Source organism: Eutrigla gurnardus, assembly GCF_963514095.1.
Source record: "Eutrigla gurnardus genome assembly, chromosome: 14".
NCBI classification, from domain to species: Eukaryota; Metazoa; Chordata; class Actinopteri; order Perciformes; family Triglidae; genus Eutrigla; species Eutrigla gurnardus.
In genome coordinates this window covers 6,404,811-6,430,764 of record NC_139937.1, presented here as the reverse complement: position 1 = coordinate 6,430,764, position 25,954 = coordinate 6,404,811, and the positions used below count along the sequence as shown (strand labels likewise).

General features: G+C 44.8%; 1 protein-coding gene across 1 annotated transcript in view; it reads left to right on the top strand.

Moving 5' to 3' along the window:
- nphs1 (NPHS1 adhesion molecule, nephrin) overlaps window positions 1-25,954 on the top strand; it is a 92,836-nt gene that overhangs the window by 62,359 nt on the left and 4,523 nt on the right. The window contains exons 4-22 of the mRNA XM_084026971.1: window positions 1,376-1,570; window positions 4,636-4,758; window positions 10,140-10,262; window positions 10,963-11,044; window positions 12,908-13,011; window positions 14,796-14,917; window positions 15,152-15,323; window positions 16,552-16,709; window positions 17,642-17,783; window positions 18,246-18,370; window positions 18,473-18,641; window positions 18,747-18,876; window positions 19,034-19,206; window positions 19,901-20,041; window positions 20,591-20,707; window positions 22,144-22,265; window positions 22,834-22,993; window positions 23,150-23,306; window positions 23,692-23,843. Coding sequence (XP_083883097.1) covers window positions 1,376-1,570; window positions 4,636-4,758; window positions 10,140-10,262; window positions 10,963-11,044; window positions 12,908-13,011; window positions 14,796-14,917; window positions 15,152-15,323; window positions 16,552-16,709; window positions 17,642-17,783; window positions 18,246-18,370; window positions 18,473-18,641; window positions 18,747-18,876; window positions 19,034-19,206; window positions 19,901-20,041; window positions 20,591-20,707; window positions 22,144-22,265; window positions 22,834-22,993; window positions 23,150-23,306; window positions 23,692-23,843 — 2,667 coding nt within the window. The remainder of the gene's footprint in view (window positions 1-1,375; window positions 1,571-4,635; window positions 4,759-10,139; window positions 10,263-10,962; window positions 11,045-12,907; window positions 13,012-14,795; window positions 14,918-15,151; window positions 15,324-16,551; window positions 16,710-17,641; window positions 17,784-18,245; window positions 18,371-18,472; window positions 18,642-18,746; window positions 18,877-19,033; window positions 19,207-19,900; window positions 20,042-20,590; window positions 20,708-22,143; window positions 22,266-22,833; window positions 22,994-23,149; window positions 23,307-23,691; window positions 23,844-25,954) is intronic.

The window sequence follows — 25,954 nt, the reverse complement described above, 5'->3', positions numbered from 1 at the left end:
TCTCTTTATACATCCATGACTCAAAGCTTTTTTTTTCTCCCCCTTCTCTTTTGATTCAGCTTCTCAACTACGGCGAGCAACCGAGGTCACTGTTACACAGAACATGCTCCCTAATATATTTATATCCCATTTACTGTCTTACACTATAAGTACTTTAGTGGCAAACCCCCTGAATGTAAGGAACTGAGCAAGGGCTCAAGTGGTCGGAAAGACTAGGAGAGCTTTATAAATGCAGGTCCATTCAATCTTTTACTAATTGATTCAAGTTCAAGAGGAAGGTTGTGCTATTTCTTAATTTAAAACTCACATGCTATCACTGTAGGACACAATGAGTCTTATCACAACATTTCCATATGGTACTATTTCTTCATATCAGAATAATACTCTAGCTATTTCAGAAGCCACCGCGGAGCGCTGATGAGTATTCATTTGTGTAAACTGTATGCAAATGTGCTGCTGTGTTTGGTTGTTTGTATGCATCCTCTGTAATGGCCAATCTTGCCCTTCATATTTGACGTGAGGTGACTGGTTCAGCCTTGATCTGGGAGCTCTGCCTCTCACTCATGTTGTCAGACGCAACAGAGCATGCACTTCACAAACAACTTGGTCATTGTTTCAATGAAGGTCAAGATTCAAACAACCTGGCGGAACCGGGCTGAATTCCCTGTGGGGCGTTGTTTAAACAATAGTCATGCTAAGATGTTAGGCTTTAATTGGAGTATGCAGTTTCATTTGGCTCCTTAAAACAGGATTTATTCGTTCACCCTATGTATAATAATCCTCGCCCAAGAGTTAGAGGCTGGTGGGTGGGCTGTTTCCGACTCGGCTTCACTGCACCACAGAATGTCACCAGGAGCCTAGCTGAAAGATGGCCAACCCCACCTATGACAAACAAGGGGGATTAAAGTGATAATCATTACTCTTCCCAGGAGGAATTAGCTGGTGGGACATCGACATTGAAGAAAAACCGCAGGTGAACAAGGTCTCTGATACCTCATGCTTTTCCCCTCCTCCCAATGCCCTATCTGCATGGCTGAGGGGGGATTTAATTCACAGTAATTACTTTATTGACTCATTTTCAGGGCCGTATCACTGCAGTCTCCCATCAATAAAACATATGCCAGGATGAATAATGTGACCAGACACAATGGGGTACCTTCTCAGACAAAAGACCGCAAGACTGCATCCCTGTGGTGTATGTTTGTCATGCTCCCTCCCTCCCTCTACTCCTTTCCACTTCCTCCATAACTCCTCACACATACTCACCCCTGGGTTCTTACCCACTTCTTTACATTAAATCCCATCACATCCCTTCCCCTTTCAACCATTCTTCTCTGACTCCCTTCCTTAGACTCCCTTTTTTTTATGCCTCCAGCCACACAGGCCCAGCAGGCCTTCAGGTCAGAGCCCAGGAACCTCACCGTGCGAATGGGAGCCACAGCTGTGTTGAGGTGTGAAGTGCTGCGGGCCTCAGGGGCCGTGCAGTGGGTGAAGGATGGCCTCCTCCTGGGACCACAGAGAAGCCTGCCAGGCTTTCCGCGCTACAGCGTGATTGGAAACCCCAAGAGAGGTAAACGGGGGATACTCACGGAAAAAAGTCTATGGCCTATTGGGCTCTGACTGACCTATCCGAGCTTAATGAATTAACTTGTGTGCCACTAAAAAGACACCAGAATAGTCATCATAAGTTGCCCGTGGTTGAATGTGGCTTGAACTGTTTTGTCTGTCAACAGATCCACTTGAGTGGAGTGAGATAAAATAACACTGGTCAAGTTAAAGTTCAGCTACTGCGTGGGCTAGAATATTGTGTTGGCTGTGGAGAAGGTACATGAAAGCATGATGTTCCAAAGAAAGTAACACGCTAACATGCTGTCACGCTTCTTGTGACCTACAGGTTAGAGAGTTCTGATTAAGAAGTGCCGCTGTCAGCTCAGTAAACACTATACAGCTTGATGTTGGCTAAAAGTAAATGAGATGATGTTGTTGCTATGGCTTCAAAGTGCCATCATAAAGTAACACAGACATTACAGCAACCGTATGGCACGCTGGCTCGCTATACAGGCAGCATCTGGGACCGAGCAGGTGAGGTGATTGTCAACAGCCTTTCACACGTCGCCCTCGCTGTCACTCACATGTTAAGACCCAACGAAATATGAAAAGCAACGGAGTCGGTGTCAGCAAATCAGTGAAATGTGGCAGTGAATAAAGTGTGTTGTAGAATCTGCAACACAGTCTATAAAAAGTAATAGCCAATTAGAAGGCAATCCGGAGTAAGAGAAGAGCATCTGTTCCTGATCAGCCTGCAACTAGACGAGCCACACTTCAGCGCTGCAGTGTGGGAGAGCGCCAGCAGCACATAAACGCCGCGTAGATGCCCATCTACACATTGTCCGTGATTGTTGATGCCTGGAGTTTCTATCAAAACAAACATCTAAAACACCGTGTCAGCAAGTTCCAGTAAACTTTACAGCAGGTACAGAGTTAGAAAAAAGATCTTCCCTCTTCTTACCTTAATAAAAACAAATACGAATGTATTCACATGAAGAAGAGGACCACACACACACACACACACACACACACACACACACACACACGCTGTCCAACACTCAAACATACATTCATGAATAAACTACCCATCTGCGCAGGTACACTTCACCAGGATAAGAAACTGCAGACGGATGTGAGCAATCACTTTACACAGCACGGAAAGAGCAAAATCATTTAAGGTGGCACTTGACTGCACTTGATACACCACCAGTTCTCGCTGATTGTTACCATCAGTGCTGTTTATTGATGCTTTAAAAAGACTGAAATTACACATTCACAAAAACAGCAGCGTTGATTTCAACATATACTTCCAGGAATGGAAACATGGCCATGAGCATTAAAGCTGGCCTAAATCTAGGATGTCAGGCATGTGTGCACTACGATGTGCATTGGAAAGACCAACATATAAAGGAACAGATGAACGGCTTGTTCGAGGCACCAAAGCATTAAGTGAATTTTTCTAGGTTGCCATTCCTCCACTTTATATGAACGTAAATAGTTGTTTGCTGCTGTTATTGATCTGGATGTTGCGTAAAGAAGCTTTAACACTGTTCGTGACATGCTGCAACACAAATTCAATTCTTTAATCAAGTTTAATGAATCTTATACATTTTAACAAATATTCTTTCCTCCTAAGTATGTAATACTGAACAGCAGCAGGAAAAATGGTTCAAACCTATACAATTGTGTAAATAGTTGTTTGTTTTTATTTTATTATTTATAAATCAAATGAAGTACATACTTTGCATTTCATCAGTTTGTACCAGAGTAGCATAACACACAAAGTACACAGATGTGTATGCTTTCTCACCAGAAATTGTGGCATATTTTCTGTAACGTAATGCCTGATTTTCAAATTACAACAAAACAACTGAGATGAACCGAGATGATTTTCCTTGTGCTCTGCTGTCTGAATGATCAATAATTGACAGTAGTTAGTTTTCTCCCTGTTCCATTGGGACTGTGTATTACCAATCACATAAAAATATGGGTTTCCAGTTTTAGGGCCAATACGCAAATGCAGATTTGCCGAGGGGAGTAAATACCCTGCTGCTGATATAATGGCTATGTAGATGCACTGTTTCTCAAAATTCTGAAGGCCCTAGCTGAAATAAATACAAAGCAATGGACAAATAAGCAAGTCGCGTTGCAGCCATCCGCCATCTCCCCTACCATAAATCCACACTCTCTGCAACTTGATTGCACTATTTGTGGGTAATTCAGGGAAAGAGGAATATGATTAATAACTTTAATGTCTCTCTCTCTGGGCTCAATGATAACTTAGATGTGAAAATTGCTTCTGGTTGGTGTTAATTATCTTGCCAGCTTACTTGACACATGCAATTTTAGGCCTGGGTGGTTGTCAGACCAAGATACTATTTTGCACATGTACGTAGGCTGTGAGCCAGAGAATCAGGAGCTGGAAAACCAACACCGAACATCGTCTAATCCCCACAGGTTATGGCAATGCATCAAACAAATCAAGTCCTGTTGGCATGCCAGACTATCAGAAGAGAGATACAGAGAGAAGGACTCTGCCTGGCATCAATTAATAGACAGTTTATTCGGTCGGCATTGTGAATCTGGGAGTGGATTTCATTTTCCATGCTGGAAAGTCATTCTGTGACAAAATGCTTCTGCTATAAGTATAGTCAACCCCTGCATGTCAACGGGAAAAACCAGCAGCAGGAAGTTCTCCCGCTAGTGAGATGTTTCCATTTATTCAGAAGTACAAAAATAGTCTATTTATAATCAAATCCCCAAACGTCATCTGTAGAAGGGCATATTATCGTATTGAATTGAAATGCCAGACTGTCATTGTACAAATTGCTTTTATTGTTAATTTTCCCATTTTCCGTGTTGAAAATTGCCTCTGATTCAGACACTGAAATCAACACAGAGGAAATAAGACCCGCAGGAGATACTTATCGATACAACGTCTCTGAACAGCGAGGGTTGGATTCTGTGGAGAGAGGGAAGCAGAAAACTGCATGAGCTCTTCTTCTTTGTTATTATTTACATATTTTTAGTGAGCACATCCTCATCACGACATAATGTGTCTTATTAACCTCTCCCTCTCTCTTCCAGGGCAGCATCATCTTCAGATTGAGAACGCCCAACTGGAGGATGAAGCCCCCTATATGTGTCAAGTGGGCCGGTCTGAGAGCAGTCGGGCAATCATCTCCAGTACAGCCTGGGTCGGCATGCTAAGTGAGCACAACCATGGAGAGTGTTAGCGGAGGGGATGCGGAGGCTTATAAACATGTGTTTTCTGTCAGAGTAAGAACATGATGCATGTAATAAGGAGGAGAGCATCCTCAGTGCTCCAGTAACATACGCAACCCTCTGACCGGTAATCAGCATATAAAGAGCTGTTAAATATTCATTTCTATTGATTAAGAGCTTTCATTTGCTCACGATAAGGCAGTTGAAGCAGCGCACAGTGGAATTTTAAAAACTTTTAATTTTTTTTTAGCGCCCTCGGTACAGTAACCAGCCGTCTTCTTTCAAGTGCAAATCATATTTGAAGCATGCGTGAACCATGAAGAAAGTCACCAGTTTTCAAACTTTTCTGACGGTATTTATTTCTTTTACAAGCACTCTTGTTCCGGTACAGTACGTCCGCGGCTTTCACCAGCAGCTACACAAAGTAAAGTATCAGGACAACCTGGATTCCTTTGCAAGCCTTGAGGCGATCCATGTCTCTGCCTTGCACAGGAATATATTATAAGAGGAGTGATTGAAAAGTTCCTACTCAGACATGGGCTGGAATAGATGTAATTGTTCGACTACATTCGACCACCTGTTGTCGCTCTATAACAACTGGTATATCTCTCCCCCTATCCCTCTTGCTTGTGGGAGCGAGCCCATATGTGGCAAGAAGACTCTAAAAGATCCTTTCTTCTCCAGGCGCAGTTCATTTGCTTACATCCCCCTTCCCATTCGGCACAATTTCTCCCTCTCTCTCCCTCGCTTTCCGGCTTTCTCTTTGGTGAGGGGGGGTGAGGGGTGGGGGTTGCCGTGGCGATTCTAGCGGCCTCACTCTCTTCTGAGAAGAAAGCAGGTTTTTCTGACATCAATGGGCTGGTGGGAGGGACGGCGGGCGGTGTGGGATAGGAAGAGACATAGACCACAGACGTCTCCTTTGAATGGCTGTGTTCTGTTCTACACTGCAGCAGTCTTATGTCCTACAGCAGGCCTACACCTGCAGCCACAGCAGGCTTGATTCCCACATTTATTACCTGTCAACAGATTGCCTTCAGCTTTGTCGAAAAGATCAAAATGTGTGGGAATTATATTCGGGTTGCATCGGAGGTCACCGGTAGTCGTATTTACCATGACTGAAACCTACTGCTCCCTTGTGAGCCCATAGACTGTATGTGTGACCGACATGCTCAGATCTGAATCTCAGCTGGTGTTTTTGTGTCTTGGGAACACTTTCCAGCTGTTGACTGTTTTGGAATGGACAATTGCAGCCGTGCTGTTGCAAAGGGCAAGGAGGGAAGCGGCCGACTTAAAAAGCTGTCTGCAGCCGTGGTCCTATAGGGTCATTTGTTCCAGCCCACCAACTCAACTGATTCAAAATACATGACTAATCTGGGCCTTGATAATGAGCTGATGAATTCAATCTCCTGTTAGTGCTGAACTGGGACTGGAAACTGTGCATCCGTAAGAGCACTGTCTCTGGTGAATTCCCCACGGACTTCTCCATCACTGAACTACAGCTCCCAAGGCCCCACGCCCCTGGCCAGTCAACCGTGGCCTTATCCCATCAAGCCCTGCATCAAATCAAAACACTATAAACTCTTTATGAGGAGATACAGTGGGGGAGAGGGGAGGAATGTGGAAACAAAACAGAGATTGCTGGTCGTATAATTGGATTCTTGGGTCAGAGGGAGTGCTATCATGACTGGCTAATTTCGAGATAGATCACTACAGGCGGTGAATAGCAGCGGCGGAGACAAAAAATGTCAATAAGCCCCATCCGCGAGCTTACAAAGAGATGTTTTCAAGACATTTCCATCGGTTCAACATAACTCCTGTGTGTTTTTGCCTTCCTGTGAAGCTTAGATAGGGGATTACCGCAATAGACAGATCAAGTGGCAGTGAGTAATCCATGACAATAACAACCTCTACCACTCCGCTGAAGCCCCCTCCTCTCCTGAAACTTACCCTGCACTGTGGCCGTCACATACCTGACACATCCTGTGTCTCGGTTTATACCATTAGCCTTAGCATTTAATCCTATTAATGAACGACTCTCTCCCTCACAGTCGTACATCCCTGTACAGATGCCTCCTGCGTATGTTCAAACCCGTTATTTGATGTTTTCTGCTTTTAGACTGGGTTACTCATTTAGTTGCCGTAGTTGGGTCTTAAAGAGGTGTGTGTGTGTGTCTGTGTGTGTGTGTGTGTGTGTGTGTGTGTGTGTGTGTGTGTGTGTGTGTGTGTGTGTCAGCTTATTATCAGCATTGGTTGGAGGTTAGAGGACATTTTAGGAACCGGGGCTATGGTGAGGTTTTTGCGGTAGCTAATGAGTTTAGCACTTGAAGAGTATATAATGAGCCTTCATTTTACGATTCCCTGTTATGAATAATGGAATAAGTTATAAAAGGGGGCACAAGCAACGTAAGAACATGGTGACTTTGTTCATCTTCGTTGGCAGAAAAAGTTCTGACAGTTGCCCAAGAAGACACAAGCCCATCAGAGGAAGGCGTGTTGAACATTGGTGTGAAGGTGTGCATATTACAGTGTCAGACAATAAGCAAAGGAGGCCCAGTTAAATGCTTAAATTAGACAATCAAGGCACAATAATGAATTAAATGTTTTTAAATGTTCTCTCTCCTTTTATTTTAAATGTTTTAATTCTTTTTTTAATTTTGTATCCGTCCATAAGGATTTTGCCTCCTTGCTTGTGTAGTGTGAAATATTTCACAAAGAAAGAGAGACAGTGGGTCAGGAAGGAGCGGTGTGACGGTGGGCGAGCGGAGATGGGGCTGCTGGACGAGCAGACGGAGAGGAAGGGAAAGCTGAAAAAAGAGCACTATTTTAGAGGCTTCCATTGCCAGAGATCACACACCTGAGACCCACAGTGTGCGTGTGTGTGTGTGTGTGTGTGTGTGTGTGTGTGTGTGTGTGTGTGTGTTTATGCAGAATATACCCAAAAATGCATAAATATACCCTCGTTCACATTCATTTGGGAAGCTTTAGCCGAACTTTGTCTTCCAGAGATAAAAACGATGCTTTGTGTTTCTGTGCTATTGAGAAGTCAGATCTTCTGGTCTTAATTCAGCATAATAAGCCTTTTAGAGACTTTTATCCTCGGGGCGTTCTCCAGTATTTCCAAGAGCATCAGCTCGGTGTAGCATGTTAGACTGTGCACACACACACTGGCGCCTGTTTCTTAGATTGAAGTGAGATGAATGTAGCTTGTCTGCACCCTCGCTCGCCTGTGTCTGTGTGTTTGTGCATGCAAATCCGCATACACTGTAGAGTTCATCTTTGTGTGTTTGTGTGCAAAGGAGGAAGAGGAGTGTGTGCGCCTGTACGTGAAAACGAGAGGGAAGGATAGGTGGATGTGCATATTGATGTGTGTCTGCTAATCTGCTTCTTATCTGTCTTATCCATCCATCCGCCCGTATTTGTCTAATGAATCGAATTTTTGTGGCTCGCTGTTTCTCGTCTGAATGGCAGGAGCAAGTCTTTTGTGTGCCTATCTATTATTGTGTTCATATATGTACCTTAATAAGAGAGATGGGGATAGAAAGCAGAGAGGAGAGAGAGAGACAGGCAGTCAAAATAACAAAGCCGACAGGCAATTAGACAAAGGAAGGGCAGAAAGAGTTAATTTAGAGAACGGCTTGTTTGCTGTCTGTTTTTTTTTTCCCCCTCTGAGTGCATGTCTAGTAAATTGAATAGAGTGTGTTTTGCTGTTGTCCACACGCTATATTACATTCGTACAAATGGTCATCCTGACTGGGCTGATTGGGTCACGTGCTTTGCAGATGTGATGGATGGTTGGAATACACCTTCCCCCTCATTGCTGCAGTTGAACTGCAGTGGTCAAGAAGGATAGCGTGTGTGTGTGTGTGTGGGGGGGGGGGGGGGGGGGGTGGGAGTCTGGCTGCTCGAGAGGGATGATGGAGCGAATGAGAGATAAGAGGACCGGGGCCAGCATGAGCGAGCGAGGGAGAAAAAAAATGAGATACCTGCCTGGCTCATTTGCGAACATATCATTATTCTTATTTTAGGATTTGTTGGGCTGCCAGGCACTCCTCCAGCACAACAAGTGATACTGCCGCTGTTGAATCGTGCAGGCCTGAGTAGATTGAGAGTGCAGGGGCTGTCAATAGATGCATGGCCCAGTCATCTTCTCAGGAAAGAGGGGTGGGGGGTGGGGGGGTGTGTGTGTGGGGGGTGGGGGGGGGGGGGGGGGGTGGACACACAAACAAATGCATCTCATTATTTCAGCATGCGCCTCTGCAGTGCTCTGGGTAACCCATCACAGTCCACACAGATTCAATTGCTTCTTTTAAATCAGTTTGAAGCTGCAGCCACATCTCATCTGTCTCAATAGCAGACTGGAGCCAATGGGCAACTCTTCACACAGCAACAGCTCCTCCTAGTGGCCAGGAATTGATTGTATGTGCCAAAGAGATGGAAAGGAGCTGAACGGCTGGCTGGTTCGGTTGCTTGTGGTCCAGACATTTACCCACACATTAGCAGTGGTTTTGCCCCCCCCCCCCCCACTCTCCCATGCAGCTTGTCTTCCACTCACTTTTTATTCTCGGTAGCTCTTCACTCCTCTGCAGGACTCTTTCATGTCTCTCTCACATGCATGTATCCTTCCTGTACTTTCCAATTCCCAGTTCTGACTCTGAACTCAGGCAGCCTTTGCACTTGATCTCTGATGAAAGATACACAACCTTAACAGTAACCGTAGTTTGTGATTCTACAGGCTCATCACTCGCTAAAAGCTGGCACAATAGACGCCCAGGTTTCTGTTTCTGTGTGCGTGCATGATTGAACTGATAGTCTGGGTAAAGAGTGACTCACAGACCTGCAGAAATCTCTTTGATGGTTAGTTGGTGACAGATTTCTCAATTTACTGCCAAACAATTTCCGGTCCCTTGTGTTAAAAGCTACGTTTTTTTTTTTCCTCCTTCTGTAATTCCTATTTATGGTCAGATAAAAGGATTGTAGAGTAGAACAGTGGAGAAGTGAAGACTGCTTTGATCAGTCCAAAAAGCACATATTTAGCTCGAGGGTGATCTGAGAAGAGAAGTGTTTGGTGTTTGCCATGATACATTAGCGCTGGATCAGTTTCATCACTATTTCATCTCCTCTTCGCCACAATTTGTATTCTAACTCAACAGCACATCCAACTTCGCTGCAGTAAATCACTCAGAAGCTGACAGCGTGACATTCCCGTCCACTCCCGAATGTTGCGAGCGCTTATTATCATATCATTGCATGAGCTAATATCCATCTGTGATAGCGTCTGCTTCCTCTAACCAAGGATTAGTGTGATGAATATTACTTTAATGATGTGATAAATATGAAAGTTGAGCTGTTTTTTTCCTCTCGTCCAGTTCCTCCTTCCAAGCCGTACTTTGAATTGGACACGGCGACACCTTGGGTGGCGGGACAGAAGTACGCCGTCACCTGTATTGCCCCTGACGCAAAGCCCCCGGCTGAAATTACACTTTATAAAGGTGAGTCACCTCTTTCAGCTGCACTAACACTGACGGAGCTGGTCAGCTCGACAGGTTAAAACAAAGGGCAGCCTTTCTGACTCTCTACATTCTGGGATCTCCATAGGTTGCAACCTGAATATTTAAACATTAAAACATTATGGAGGATGAGATGCGAGTTCCGTAAAGATCGCTTGTTTCACAGTCTGTGCATGGCAGAGTTGAAAGGAGCAGACTTTGTGTGGGAGGAAATAGCCAATCCAATTTCCGACTTCCCAATTTCATGTGCAGAGAATGTATCACAAGTTCGAAGTAGTTAACAAAAACAAGTGCAATTTTTTCCATTTTCCGTGCTTGCCTTTTGCTCCCCCGTCACACCTATTATACTGTATATTGCTGCAACAGAGCAGGAGAGATGTTCTGTTCTTTTCTCTTTTGAATTTTGCCTGTCTTTATTGTGTTCAGTAAAAGGCAATTTTGTTTTGGTCATATTGTAATCTTCATACTGTTTTGATTTATATTCAAAGACGGGTCTAGTAATGTAATATCTCTGTTCAGCACATAGATCTGCTCACCCATGAATACACATGTTCATCATATTCCAGTGTTTACCGTTCCACACGACAATAACACTGATGTTTCTATTTCACGTGAACACATTTACACACAGTATACTCCCTCTTTTTTTGTTGTGTTCCTTTCCCCCCATTGTGTCTTTCAGACGGAGTCGAGCTGACAGGTGCAGAGTTGTTCACCGTGTCTGGCTCAAAGGATAAGCTCCTGAACACGCATGCTGAAGTAACGTATGTGTTCGCCCGCCTGCCAGACTCATTCTCCTCACCGACCCGCTCAATCTTTCCAAGTCTGTCTTTGTTTCTCGTTTCCCCCTCCGTTTTCACCCCACTCGTATTCCCCCCCTCTGTCTTAGCGAATACAATGAATTGCGAATAACAGCGAAGTGTTTCTTGGCACTGTGCGATTGAATTAGCTTCTGTCAAATGCACAAAATTACATTCCGGCAGCGAGACAGATCCGATCCTCACCGGTCCGCCAGGTGCCTATACATTAAACAGGGCCATAGATTACTTTAATCCTGCTTGTCTCCTCTGTGTCAAAGATAATAACCTCTTGTCATATCCTGAGATAACATTGATACTGAGGAGCTGCAACGTTGTTCGGCTCTATTGCAGAACGGCCAAGGTCTTAAGCAATATTGATGCTCCTTCCTCATATTCACACTGAGCGTACACAGCAGTGGGCCATTTGTGATTGTTACGGTTGACATTGTACTGTAATTTGATATGGAAGACATGAACTGAGAAAGTAAACTAGGCTCAGAATAAATCCACTGCATAGTGGATTTTTCAATGTACATCGCAAAGTGCATTTTCTTGTTGACACAGTGGTGCAAAGTAAATTTACTGGAGTACTCTACTTAAGCACACATTAGAGCTGCTTGTACTCTACTTGGGCATTTCCATTTCATGCAATTACACTACACTCTCCAATCCACTCCATTACCTAACACCTATAATGAATCATTACTTTTCAAATCAAGAAATTTAAAGGGTAGGGGGGGAACACAAGCTAAAGCCCAAGTTATGCTTCCGTGTCGACACAACGCAAGGGGGCTTGCGGACCCCTTACGCCCTTGCGGACCCCCCTACGTCCAACGCAAGGGCCTGACGTGTACCTCCCAAAAATCCTAGACGCGTGTCGAGGCGACGCAACGCCAACGCAGCGGCATTGGCTGTGATTGGTCCGCTAACTACATCCGCTGGAGACCGCTATCCGGTTTCCACTCATAAACACCACCATTTAAACTTTTATTATTATTATTGTTTTCACCTCGTTTTATTGTTTGCACCTACTCGCTTTTGCACAAAGAAATAAAACACCAAGTTCTGAAAAATTGTGGATGTTTAAAGCCAGAAAGTAAACAAATAGGCTATAACGAGGCTAACGACGATATACGTCAAGAGTCTCGGTCGGTCGGTCAGTCTTTACAAAAAACATAGCGCCCTTTACCGGTGTGGCATTGAATTGCATTTCGACACGTAAACCCAACGCAGAACCATCACTGTCTCCAAGCAACTGCGTGGCCGTTGCGTGATCACTATGCGGAAGCATAATCAGGGCTTAAGGCAATGAAAAACAACACTTTCAACATAAACAACATATTTTGGTTGTGATCCCTTATAACAGAATCAGTTTAATGGTTTGTGACTTTCAGTAGTCACCCCAAAGACAACCCCCCCACCACCATTCCTCTCTCTCTCTCGCCAAGCTTTCACTATCTAATAAAGCAGAATTGATGGGATAAAAAGAAAGAAAAATGATCACAGATTTGTTTCCCACAACTTTGTTTCTTCTTCTTTCCTCCCCCATGAATCATCTCACGACCCCTCAGACTTATCTTTTGACTCCTAGATGTGGAACCACTGGACTAAACTACCCAACTGTTTATAAAGTAGTGAAACTCCACCTCCACCCGCTCCAACCGAATAATGCTGCACCAGCATTAAGAATCTAACAGACATACAGTATATAATATATCAGCCACAGGAGGCACGTTACTACAGGACAAATATACTTTGATCCTGTAAGCATAGTTCACTTTGTTTCTTTTATCCTTCTCATTTTGTCTTTCTGTTACCTCTCCAAAGGGTCACCGCAGTGAGATCCGACAACGGGAGGCAGCTGGCATGTCATGCCAGGAACTCCGCCCTTTCCCGTCCTGTGGAGACCACAGTGACCATGAGTGTGTACTGTGAGTGTCTCAACCTGTCTGCAAACTGACAGTCAACACCCCCTCTATTTAAAAAAAACCCCACAGTGAATCACACAGGAACCCAACCTCGGGGGAGGCCCAAGGGTGTCCGGCCTTGCGCACTCAGTCCGCGTTAGTGGTCCAAGGAGAAACATTCAACCTGAAGTTAAACTCGCACCTCCTTCAAGACAACGGGCGCGTGACTGCCTCCGGTTTACAAGCCTGCCCCTGGTGGGCTGAGATTGATACGACCAGAGCAGGAAGCCTTGTTGTTTTCTTACTGTAGAAGCACATAACAATGTCCACAATTGTATCTCCTCAGTGGTGGCTTGCAGCTTAAAAATTATACACCAACCCTGCAATTAAATTTGAATTAGTTGAGTTCAGATTCACTGTTTTGTTCAGTAATCTTAAAATTATCTAGTCTTATTTCCCCAATGTTGACCAAAACACATAAACCAATTAGTAGACCAACTGAGATGGATCGTATCAGTGAGGCTTCAATTACTGCATTTTTAAAAATGAATAACTAATATGGGAAGCTAAAGCCACCACAGTTAATAATAATGAATGCTGCAAAACTAACCCAGCCAATTTTTTGTGCTCATCAGCTTAAATTAAATTTAGAATCCACTGAGGCAGGAGGGGAGGCAGTTTCTGTTTCTTTATCTTTCATGTTATTAACACGAACCGCGTGACATTATATAATAAACTGCAGCACACAAAGGTGAGTTGACACACATTCGCTCCCGTTGCATTTGGCGTTTCTTTTTGCTGTTATTTGGTGAGGCAACATTGAAAGCCATTGTCGCTTCGTGCACAAACAGTGTGACACCGCGGCTACGGTTCACTACAGTTGGTTTAGTGGTTTCTACTCTGTTGATCAGTCGTAGTAATTGATTGTTTGGGCCTACGAGTCTACCCACCTGCTTCTCTCAGGCCCAAATCATGTTGTTGATTAAAGTGGAGCAGGACTGCTGACACCTTCAGCAGCCAGCGCTCCCCCAGTTCAGCTGTCGCATTATCCACAGGCTGACTAGACACCTTAATGTTGTCTCCATCTATACTCCTCCACATTAGAAGCCGCCGCTGCTGTTTTAACAACCACCAATAACCGCGAGCACTCCTCCCTTCCTCTCTGTCTCTCGGCTTTGTATTAAACAACATGGGCTCTGTGCTAAGTGCTAATGTTGCAGAACTTGGGACCACCGCCGCAGTCTTACTCAGCATGCCAGCCCATCAAAGCCAGCGCGGTGGCCATTTTCAGCCAGCCAGATTGTTAGCAAGGTGGCAATTTGTCACGCTGGCCCAGGGTCTGCAGTCTGCTCTCCGAAACTGATTGCAGCAATAACAAAGGCCCGTCCTCCTCTATTTACAGTGTATATTTTATTCAAGCAGGCTGTAATTTATTCATAATTCACGTTGCCTTATTACTGTTTGAACATCTGTTATTTTGCTTTATGGACTGGTTCCAGCTCACTGCTCCCTTAATACTTAATACTTTCATCAGATCTGGACCTCTTATCCCACAGTCGCGTTGAATGGGCCCAATTTATTGGCCCTGTCTCAACAAATAGGGATGCTCCCTACTATATTGCCAAGAGTGTTCTCATTGCACTGCAGTTTCTTTTTTATGTCATCCTATTGATGGTCACTCCATCCCTGTTACCCTGAGTTACTACATTCCTTCTCTCACTTTTTTTCTCCTCCGTTTCTTCTTTCGCCCTGCATGCCATTCCCCTTTGTCAAGTCAATTTTTATTTTCGTCTCTCATTTCCTGGCAGTCCCACCTCAGCGCCCAGTTATTGTAGGTCTGGAGAGAGGGGAAGTCAAAGCGGGGAGGACGCTCGTGTTGGAGTGTGTGTCTCATGGTGGAAACCCCCTAGCCACTCTCCACTGGACCAAGGTAAATCTTCTGCACCATCTGTTAAGGAGGCTTTGTAACACACTGTCACACTGGCAAAATTAGTTATTTCACTGTAGTTTTACAACGTGCACAGTGAGCATCCCGATGTTAATAGCCTCTGTTCTTCGTTCACTGTACCATCTGGGACCCCGCAATTATTCATACATATTATTTTACAACACAATAGTCTTGATGTTGTATTTTTTTTATCCTGTGTGTCCATGTGTGTGTCAGAATGGAGAAGTTCTGTCCACGTATTGGGAAATGGATGTGGAGGGACAGAAGTCCAGCAGCATCCTCCACCTGAAGATCAGCCCTGCAGACAACCAGGCGGTGGTGTGCTGTGAGAGTGTCAATCTGGTGTCCCTGTCACCTCTGTCTGTCAGCCGCAAAATCACTGTGCTCTGTGAGTGGGAAATAATGCTCTATGTAGTACTGGGACGCCCACACACTTTCACACACTTTCACACACTTTCACACACTTTCACACACTTGCACACAAAGCCCTGGCAGGACTCAAGGCAATGGATTATTTAGGGTATGGACATGAGGCAGAGGAATATAATAAGAGTCTTACCTCCAAAACCAACTCTTTTGCTGTCCCAGCAAAAATTCCAATGCTAATATCATTAATGAAACTAATGGTTATTATGGCTGCGGCCCATATTCCAGACTGCCTCCAGATTAGTATCGCTGCATGCTCTTTCATACCTGCTACACTAATTCACCCGAACGGCTTCAATGCACAATCCTGGGGCGGTGAAGCCTACACTTTTGTACGATAGTAACACCGATTAATAGATTATCATTTTCTCCCTGAATAGAAAATGTTTGTTTCAGCAACAATATACCAAATATGGAATTAATATTCTAGCAGCCCGGGTGAATTTAGTCCAACAATAGCCTGATTCCCACAACAGAGCTAGACAATGTACGTCAGAGCTTTAAATACTGTGATTGATGCACTTTTTTATGGAAATATGCTTTAAATTAGGCTGGGTCCTTGCAGAGATCTCTTGCCTGTGCTGTGTAAAGGCACTCCTCCTCTCCTCACAAGGCCACCCAACAAACCCTGCTCCATGCCTCACAGTCATCCATTCAGGGATGTTGAAAACGAGCTGCTGACTGCCTGACTGTGCTCTAGGCACCAGCAGAAGCTGGAGGGCACAGAAAATGTCTCACGAGTTGCAATATGAATATGCCTCTTTTACCTCATGGCGTAAGTTCAACAGCCTTTGAGTGTGGCACGCACAAATGCATCCCAAGTGCGTATAAAGATTTACATACATGACCCCTCCTTCCCCGCGTCTGCTGGCTCAGTCCCCATTCTTTGTATTCCCCCGAAGGCTTCGTGCAGCTGTATCACTTCGCCTGCAGCTATTGTACCCCCGTCTCCCCCTGTGGTTGGAACCAAGCAGACGTTAGAAACCACATTGAAAACCTCCTGAGAAAACAAGTTGCCACTCAAAGTGATTTTCCTTCGCACCCTTGATGCAGCTCCATGTTTCACATCCAAAAATAGTTGCGCTGCCACTGTGATCAGAATAGGGAGCTGTTGAATGTACTTTTCACAGGCGGTATTTTTACTTGTCTGTGTGTGTTTGCCTACCTGTGTGTGTGTGTGTGTTCATCAGTTGAGCCCGCAGAGGTGATGCTGTTGGGTTCGTTCACAGCCCTCGAGGGGCAGGACGTGACCCTGAACTGCTACGCCACTTCCAGCAATCCGCCCGTCCAGATTCGCTGGTGGATGGGCTACAAGGAGCTCAACGCCACTGCTGTAACCATGGAAGAGGTGCGACTGCTCAGCACACAGTTAGCACAAGGTTGAAATCTGTCGACAAGAACAAAAGAGATGGTATACACAGTGAGTTTGCTAATCAAACTGGTTATTTTAAAAGAGAATAGTGAAAAGGGCTTTTATTTCTTTTTTGAGAACACAAGGCAAAAGCATTGCCCCTCAGTCAAGCTTGCCTTCAGGGTACCAACAAAACACTTTTAAAAAGCCTCCCACTGAATTAAAGAATCCTCTAAATAAAATGTGACCTTCTAAACCTTCGTGGAGGAGGGAAAATGGTTTGACCATGAGCGGTGTGTCTGAATAGACCTGCCGCAGCTTTGCAAATGAATCAGCAGCCGATTCCAAAAGGAATATTCTGCTACTCCTCTCCTCTTTTGTGTATATTAATAAGATCAAAGTGAATAAAAGCTGACACAGAAGATGAGCGTTATTAAACAAGCTCTTTATTCATCTGGCAGCAGCATTTCCATTTGATCTTACACAAGGCACTCAGTGTGCTGTGTGTGAGCTTTAATCCATCTGAAACAGTGTGAGGTTAATGAAGACTGACGCTCCTGTCCGGTGTCTTTGTTTGTCTTTCTGACTGTAGCTTTTACAGTAATCACCGTGATAATGGCTTTAATAACCAGATGTGCTGCACAGGCATGACCACTATCAGGCAGGTGCAAAATGGCGCTTTGCTCAATTTATAACGGTATGCAAAGCAGCAGAGTCAGATGAATATGCTTATTTATCAGAGGCCGTGCACAACATCAGTCATTACAGCAGCTAATTTGCCATCTGTATTCGCCAAGACAAACCAACGTGGGCTGTTTTTCTTCCAGATACCCCCCCCCCCCCCCCCCCCCGCCCCTTTCTTAAGACTGAGAATGCCAGAAACAAAGGTTGTCTGTCCCCCAACTGTAGTGTGTGTGTTGTGTCTGCAGGGAGAGAATGGTGGGATGACAACCATGTCCAACATGACCTACAGGGTCTCCAGGGAGGAGGACGGGCTGGAACTCACCTGTGAGGCTTTCAACAAGGGCACCCACTTCTCCAAGACCCAGATCACCACACTCAATGTCTATTGTGAGGAAGCCACTTCTACTTTATTTAACCGGTTTCCTTTTATTAAACAGCGTCGCAAAAAAAAGAATCAAGGAGAATAAATAAATTATTTTGTACCACTTTTATACATCTCACCCATCAAAGTTATCAATGTGATAGAAACTTAAAAACTCTGAATGTCAAGAAATACAAAAGGGCAAATATACCTAGCTCTTGACAAATATAATCCTTGACACAGAACGTGCAACTAGTTTCCAGGTCTTTCTTGTCATCTTTGTGTTAGAGGAAATGTTTTCTGAACAGATTTTCAAATAGAAAATACTCTGTGTAACTGGTATTGATTTCAGCTCTTTGCAGAGGTCAGTGATGCTCTCTACATGCAATATAAACAACTGGTTTGCTTCACATGTTTTGGTAAAATGAACTACAATTGTGAATATATTCTACCCAAATGTCAAACTCTTGTTGATCCTTGTATAACAGACCCCCCTCAGAAGATATGGCTCGATACCCCCCCTCAAGATGTCCCCTTCCGTTCGGGGAACATCGTCCGTCTCATCTGCTTCTCCACTGGAGGGAACCCCACCGGGACTCTGACTTGGTTCAAGGTGAGTGTGATAATATCGGTGTTTGTCTGTATGTGCGTGCATGTGTGTTTGCCCAGAACACACACACACGTCTCTGGGTGATATTCGTCCTTCGGTTTTTAGAATGGAAAGGCCGTGCCTGACGCACAGAAGCAGACATCCTTTGATCGGGGTGTGGCTCGAGAGCTGGTCCTGGTCCTGGCAGCAAGTGACAACATGGCCACCTACCGCTGTGATGCCACAAATAAGGCAAAAAAGACCATCTCCGCCCACACTAAGCTCATGGTTCACTGTGAGTTCGCTGAGAGATGATATCAGAGGAATGCATTTGATATAAACCCATTCATCTTGTCCTGAGTGAAGATTGAGTTTTCTTATTTATGTCGCGGTTCTACAGTTGTGGCAGTAAGTATGAAGATCTCAACCAAACAGAGGGAGCTACGTCGGGGCCAGATGCTAACTCTGGAGTGCCAGTCTGGAAGCAGCAACCCCAAGGCCAGCATCTCCTGGAGCTTGGGCGCACTCAGGTTTGGCAAGGCAGCGGTAAAAAGGCCCATGGCACGCAATGACACGTTTATACGGGCGATTTCTTGGAAAAAGACATGGCTATGTTTGTGTCATAATGAATATGAATGATTGATGTCTGTATCCAGGGTTCTTTGGTGAACTTAATTTGTGTACTAGGCTCCAGGGGGTGGAGCAGCCACCCAGGACGGCTCCGTTTGGTGGCGTGTCGGTGCACAGTTCTCTATCCCTGAATCTGAGTTCACAGCATCACAACCAGAGGGTCATTTGCCTGGCCTACAGTCCTGCACTGGCAGAGGGGGCTAACACGTTCTTCAAACTCAATGTGCTTTGTAAGTAGAAGGTGAATCCTGTCTTTCTTTCTTTCTTTCTTTCTTTCTTTCTTTCTTTCTCTTAATCTTAAATGATTGATGATTCAGATGTAAGCTGCTTTCCTGGTGTACTTTTTCCACATAAATGTCAGCGTATAGTGTGTGTGTGTGTGTGTGTGCTGTTTTTTGTTTGTTTACTGGAGACCCTTTGTTGCAATTTGTGGGTCTGTTTAGCTCTCCGGCAGTGTGTCCTAATTGTGCATTTGCTTTGCTGCATGGCCATGTTTGTCTTTGATGCCATTTCACAGGCAGCAGCCAGCCGCTGCTTCAAAGCTTGCTACTGTGTATGAGCATGAAGGAATGTCACTGTGTGTTTGTGCAGAGCTGCAGTTGGACAACAGTACTGTCACTCGGCGTTTTAATGCCTGTCCCTCTCCCTCCCGCGTTGCCTTACTCCCCCGTCATCCAAGTATGAAGTTGGTTAGATCTGGATTTATTGGTGGGATGTCGACTTTCTACTGGTTTGACTCTCATTAGTGTCTATTTCTGCTTTCATCCTCAACATGTTTTGTGTCTTTGTGTTCTCTCTTGCTGGTTCTTGTCGTTCTGTGTTTGTATTCATGCCTCTGCTCATATAGTCTTGGTGTAAATCCAATTTACTATAGCCGAATGTGTGTGTGTGTGTGTGTGTGTGTGTGTGCCGTTTCTGTGTCAGATCCACCGGAGTTCAGCCCAGAGCAGCCAGCACAGATCCAGGTGGTGGAGGATGACATGGCAACCATCCCACTGCTGGTCTCAGCTAACCCAGAGGAGGTCTCCTGCATTTGGCTGCACCGCAGGGAGAAGCTGGTCAAAGGTGATCCGGGGCTGTGTGATGGCTCTATAAACCGGGCCCTAGTTGAGCTGAGCCAGCAAGTAAGCACTCAGCTCTGCCATTCAGGGTCTGAATAAAACATGGCAGGTTAGCCAGCATGGGACCCTGCCAAATGTGATTCTCATTATGGCTCTAATGTATGCAGTCTAAATGAGGTTTGCTGTCTCCCTGAATACAACACAACGGTTCTAGCTCCGGCTTCTCCTTCAGGCCGGTGTCATCAAGGCCCTGCTGCGCCCACGCTCTTCCTCTGTTCACTCTGTTAGCTCCGTCATTCGCAGCCTCCATCATAACGTGACTGTATCCTGACTGTGGAAACTCACCTATTAGATTTTGACTGCTGTGGGAGGTGTCTTTCACGCGGGCTATTGTTGGCTTGATGTGGGAATCCAGCCAGGCCAATCAATAATGCAGGATTAGATGACACTTAGAGACCAGTGGCCAGAGGACACATGGTTGATGAGCGTGTAATGAATACTTAATTTACCACTGTTTTGCATGTGCGTCTGTGTGATTTTATCTTTTGGAAAGAGGGGGAAAACTCGCTGGAGATCAAGAATGTAACGAGGAAAGATGCCGGAGTTTACACAGTCAAGTGTACCAACGAGGAGGGTGTCAACCAGACCTCCATCATGCTGGACGTCCAGTGTAAGGACCATCATGCATCCTTGTGACCACACGTTCAATGTTTGAAAACAGAAGTAAAAAGTAAAAATTTGTATTCCCATGCCGTGCAGATTACTTTGCCGAAGTTTGAGATAGACATGGATGACAGCAGCACCATAACTATAGTTTGCCCCATTGAGATATTTTTAGAAATACATTTCAAAGCGAGTTTAATTATTTTCAATAAGTCCTATTAATTAATTAAATTACCACAGAGTACCTACCGGTGAGAAAATGGTCAAAACAGGATAAAAACACATGAAAAAATGGAAAGGATGTGAAAGAAAATGTAGAAGCGGTACATTTTTCAAAATCATAATTTTTTAATTACCTGCCATCTATTCATAATGAATCAGTATTTTTTTTAGATTTGCAGGTATACCTGTGGGCCTTTTGAGTCACAAGTCAATCAAATCTCTGTTGAATAGTCAGATTCTTTTATGGAAAATTAGCACATAATTGTCAATTTTTGTGAATTGGATTTGGATTTGTGGACTTTCAACATGTTTTTGAACCTATTCAAAGCTGCCAAACATCAGACCCGTCAGTACACCCACACACACACCGACGCCCCTCAACATTGACTTTCAGCACCTACCCAGCACACTTGCCACATTCATTAGGCCTCCGTGCAAGGCCGTGCATCTCCACTGCTGCCCCGGGCCCAGCCTCCAGCTCCAGGCCCTCTGCCCCGATACTGATGATTTAATAATGGAAGTGTTGAAAATGTAGGTCTGTCTGTTTCACCAAAGCCCATGGTACATGGCTAATGGATTCTGCCGCCCTGATCTGACTGGGCTTGACAGTTGTATATATTCATTATGTATGGAGGATTGTAGTAGCTTTTAAGGGTGGCGGTGTCGCCCACTTAACAACGTCTGTCTTGGTTAGCAGACCAACATGGGTGGATCCCGCCAACCCAGAGGTCTGAGTCTCTCTAGTGTTTCCCCTCCACTGTTCTTCGAGTGTGAACATAAGTTTAGACAAGTAGGCACTAATGGCCTTATTGTTGCAAGTACATGGCACCCGTGGGAAGTATAAAAAGCTTGTGAGTTAGGGGTGAGTATCGACAAGAAGAGGAGCCATGCAGCCGGGAAGGAGCGACGACTTAATGAATAAAGGGGAACTGGTCAGTCTGTCATAGTCTATATGGGTCTTTACTTTCAGTGGGTCAAATGACCTCCGTTTGGTCGCGGAAGCATTTATAATCTCCCAACATATAGAAAGGTTAATGGCGTTGCATGTGAAACACAAAGGCCAATTAAGACAGGGTAATGAGCAAGTTCAGAGGTGAGCAAGTGTAAGAGTAATTACAGCGATGTGGCATGCCTGTTTAACGGGGTGGCGAATGATTTGTCCCGAGATGGCATGCTAACCTTTGGTCCTGCCTTTGCCTTGTCCCTTTTTCTTACTCTCAGATGCTCCCAGTGTCAAGGCAGAGAAGGACCCTGTGTTAGTGATCCTGGGGGGAACGGCAGATCTAATATGTGTGGCAGATGCCAACCCCATTATATCTGGCATGTTCTCTTGGAAATGGCTGGTGAGGCTCGATACACAACACGCGCGCACACGCACAGAAAACAACAGAATCCCCTTTACGTGGCCTGTTTTCTATTATTTGATCCCTTCTCACCGTTTATCACTGGCCGTTCTAAATGCACAGATGCACCATATTTCACTAGCTCTAACTATCCTTCCACCCCACCTCTTCCTGCTCCACACAGCCCAAATCCAGAAAAATAGCTTTCATTACTGCTGCGTGACTAAAGGGCACATTCGTCAATGTGGCGTGGTCTCTGTATCTACTGATGCCTTCTCCGGTCTAACCCACCCCCTGGCAGTACTGTGTGTCCCGCTTTCAACCTGCACAGCCCCTCCCTTTCTCTTTCCCTGTGGCTCTCCAACCCTTGGCATTATCTTTCTCTGTCCTCAGAGCTCGTTCCCCTGACGCCCTTCCCATCTCCACCTCAAGCCCTGATGGTTTCCTGCTTAACTTGCTCCCCCCTGCCCCCCCCCCCCCCCTTCCACAGCCCTCCAGGAGGAAGGGAGGGTGTTTTGAGGGATAGCTGCTGTCTGCCGTTTATCCCCCCTCACTTTGTCTTCCACAGGGAGAAGAGAAGGTGGAGATGGGACAGGAGACCCAGGAAGACGAATCTGGCCTTCTGACCATCCATAATGTGACTCGGGCTCATGCTGGTCTTTACCAGTGCGTGGCCAATAATGGCATAGCATCCCCTGCCACTGTGGATGTGCAGCTGGTGGTGCAATGTGAGTTTGTAGTATTCATCCTCAGTGTCAGAGGAGAAAACATGGAGACAGACACGAACACGTTTTCGTACTTCTGCAAATACACATGTACGTTCACTGCTGTATTGTGTCTGGTTTCTGCATGAATAACCTCCATGCCAATCTTGTCTTGTGAAGTCAAACCAGAGCTTCAGAAAGGAGCCCAGTGGAGCAAGGTAGCAAGTAGAGGTGATGGCACCACGACAGCCGAGATAGTGTGTCAGGCAGAAGGCGTTCCTCACGTCGACTTCTCTTGGGAAAAGAATGGTGTGCCCATGGACTTTGCAAACCGCAGGTCAGAGAGTGTGAGCCGACTATTCCAAATGATTTCCTTATTCCTTGTCAGCATTTGGTTACAAATTACTGAATCCTCCTTTACCCTAATATAATGTATTCTTTAGCTATTTCTCGCTATTTCACTGCTAAATCCAGATTTAGTGCATTTTTATTCCTCGCTTTTCACTATGCAAATACCTGTTTAATGCTTCTTTGATGTGTGAAATTGGGTGACTTAGTGCAATCTGCAGGACATCACAATCCCTGCTGTCTGCCTGCTCCGAATTTATCTCTCTGTGTGTGTGTGTGTGTGTGTGTGTGTGTGTGTGTGTGTGTGTGTGTGTGTGTGTGTGTGTGTGTGTGTGTGTGTGTGTGTGTGTGTGTGTGTGTGTGTGTGTGGGCAGGTATGGGGAGCGGACCGAGAGGAAGGGCTCCTTCCACATCAGCACAGTCAGAGTTGTAAATGTGAGTGCAGCTCTGGACTACGCTGTCTTTAGCTGCACTGCTCACAACTCTATCGGGGAAGACACGCTGGACATCCAGCTCGTCAGCACAAGTAATATCTTTGTGTACATTTGTGGTGGATGGGTGTGTGCGTGTGTTTCTGGGTGACTTCGTTGTGCAAAAAAAAAAACATCTACCTAATATGTCAGCTTTTCACGTGCCACAAAAAAGAACCCTGTCTCGAGGTTGTACAAATTCCTTTTTCCTTTTTCAGATAATTCAATCGGCCTTTCAATGGTTTTTCAATGGTTTGTTTATACAGAATTTTTCTGTACATAATACAGAATTTTCTCATTTCATGAAGGGGCACTTCATGCTTAAGTTTAGATTCTTAATCACCCAATTCAGGGACACATAGTTTAAAGGCATTGATGTGCTAAAAATGCATCAAGCATTTTCTTTTCTTTTGTGATTCTGATTGAATCAAATGACTTTTGTGTGAAAGGATCACTTGTAACACAGAGCTGCTGAGAATTAACACTAAACTCTGCAGTTCCACAAAGCTTTAGCCGCATTGAGCCACATTTTGTTTTGATGTTCTGCACATAGACTATATGATAGAGTTTTACCTCTCCCATCGACATAACAGTTAGCAGCTATTTCGACCCAACAAGCTGTTTACATTCCTGGTCCAGCACTAAATGATAGAGACCGTAATTCAGGAGTGGATTGTGAAGAAAGTCGAGCCTCGTGTGATGAAAAGATTAGAGCAGTTAGAGTTAGTGGAGAGCTACGAGACTAGTGTAGATGTGTCTGCGATAGTTTGCTGCTCAAACTTCAGTATTGTTTGCTAAGATCTTTTAAAAACCCTAGTAGTCAAAAATCACCTAATGCATCTTTAAATGGCTGGCAAATGATCAAAATCAGTGGTATATAGTGCATAAGCATATAGGGCTTATGCACATCACGTACTTGGCAGTGTAGCACAAATTATTCCTTTGGTTCTAATTTGGCAGCAACTCAAAATAATTGTGTCTGTGCTGCTTTGTCCAGGGTTTATCAGCCTTTTCCAGCAACATTACAATAATGTGGGAGGCCCATTGAACATGCAGAATCCTGTAAACTGGAGAGAGCTGTTGCTCCTGAGTGTCAGCCCTTTAAGGAACTTATTCCATTTCTCTATCTCTACCTTATCATCCGCCTCTAGCAGTACTTCACTCCTCTGATAATGCTGTAGTGATATGCTTTGCTCTCCCGGCGTGCTCAGACTTTTCTGCCTTCAAGCTACCGGCGTATCCTTGCACCAGCACCACTATCACCAAAGTCCCGCTCTCAGCAAAGCCCCACAGCCACCATTGGACACATTTAATGTTTACTATAAAAAAGCATAAAATACAATCCAATATTGGCCCTGTTTTTCCCCAGTCGTTTTTTGTTAGTGCTGTAAATATTCATAATTAATCTGACGCAGTGAAAATACATTTTATATGCTTCCTTATCATTTTTAGAGCTCGAGAGGATGAGAGATTTATTTATTTATTTTTTGACTCAGCTTGGTGCTTTTTGGATTTGAAGAAGACGAGATCCAAATAAGGCTGACCTCTTTGCCCTGGAATCTTAGGAGTAGAGCTAATAGTGGAAATTATTTACTTGGCAAACTGGGCTGCAGCCTGGAGCAGGAGACGAGTAGAGCATCCCCTTCTTACGTTGCTGCTCAACCATCTCCTCCTTCTCTCCTTCACTATCTCTCCCTCTGCCCTCCAAACCACCCTTCTTTTTCCCCCCCATGCTCCAAATGCAAAATAATCCACTTTTCCTTCCCCACCCTGACTGAAGCAGCGCCTGACTGAAGGCCTGGTTAGCCTCCTTTTGATCTTTATTCACAATATTGATAATAATCAAGAGGTGTCATCCTTCATTGCGTGACTTCCGTTGGATAAATTGGTAGAATCAGCCACTTTGTTCTGAGAGGGATCAGCCGTGGCTCTGCCCATGTTTCACGATCATTCATACAACAAAGCACAACCTTAAGAAAAAGCGGATAAGGAGTGGCGTGCTGTTTAAAAAATGCAAAGCTGTTGCTGCCAAAAAATATTTTCTTTGGAAGCTGTTGGAATAATCTGTGATTAAGAAGAAACAATAAGGCGCACTCCTTCCTGAATCAAATTAACTCACTTTTTTTTTTGCCATTTATTCATATTCTTCATTAAATCTTTCAGACAT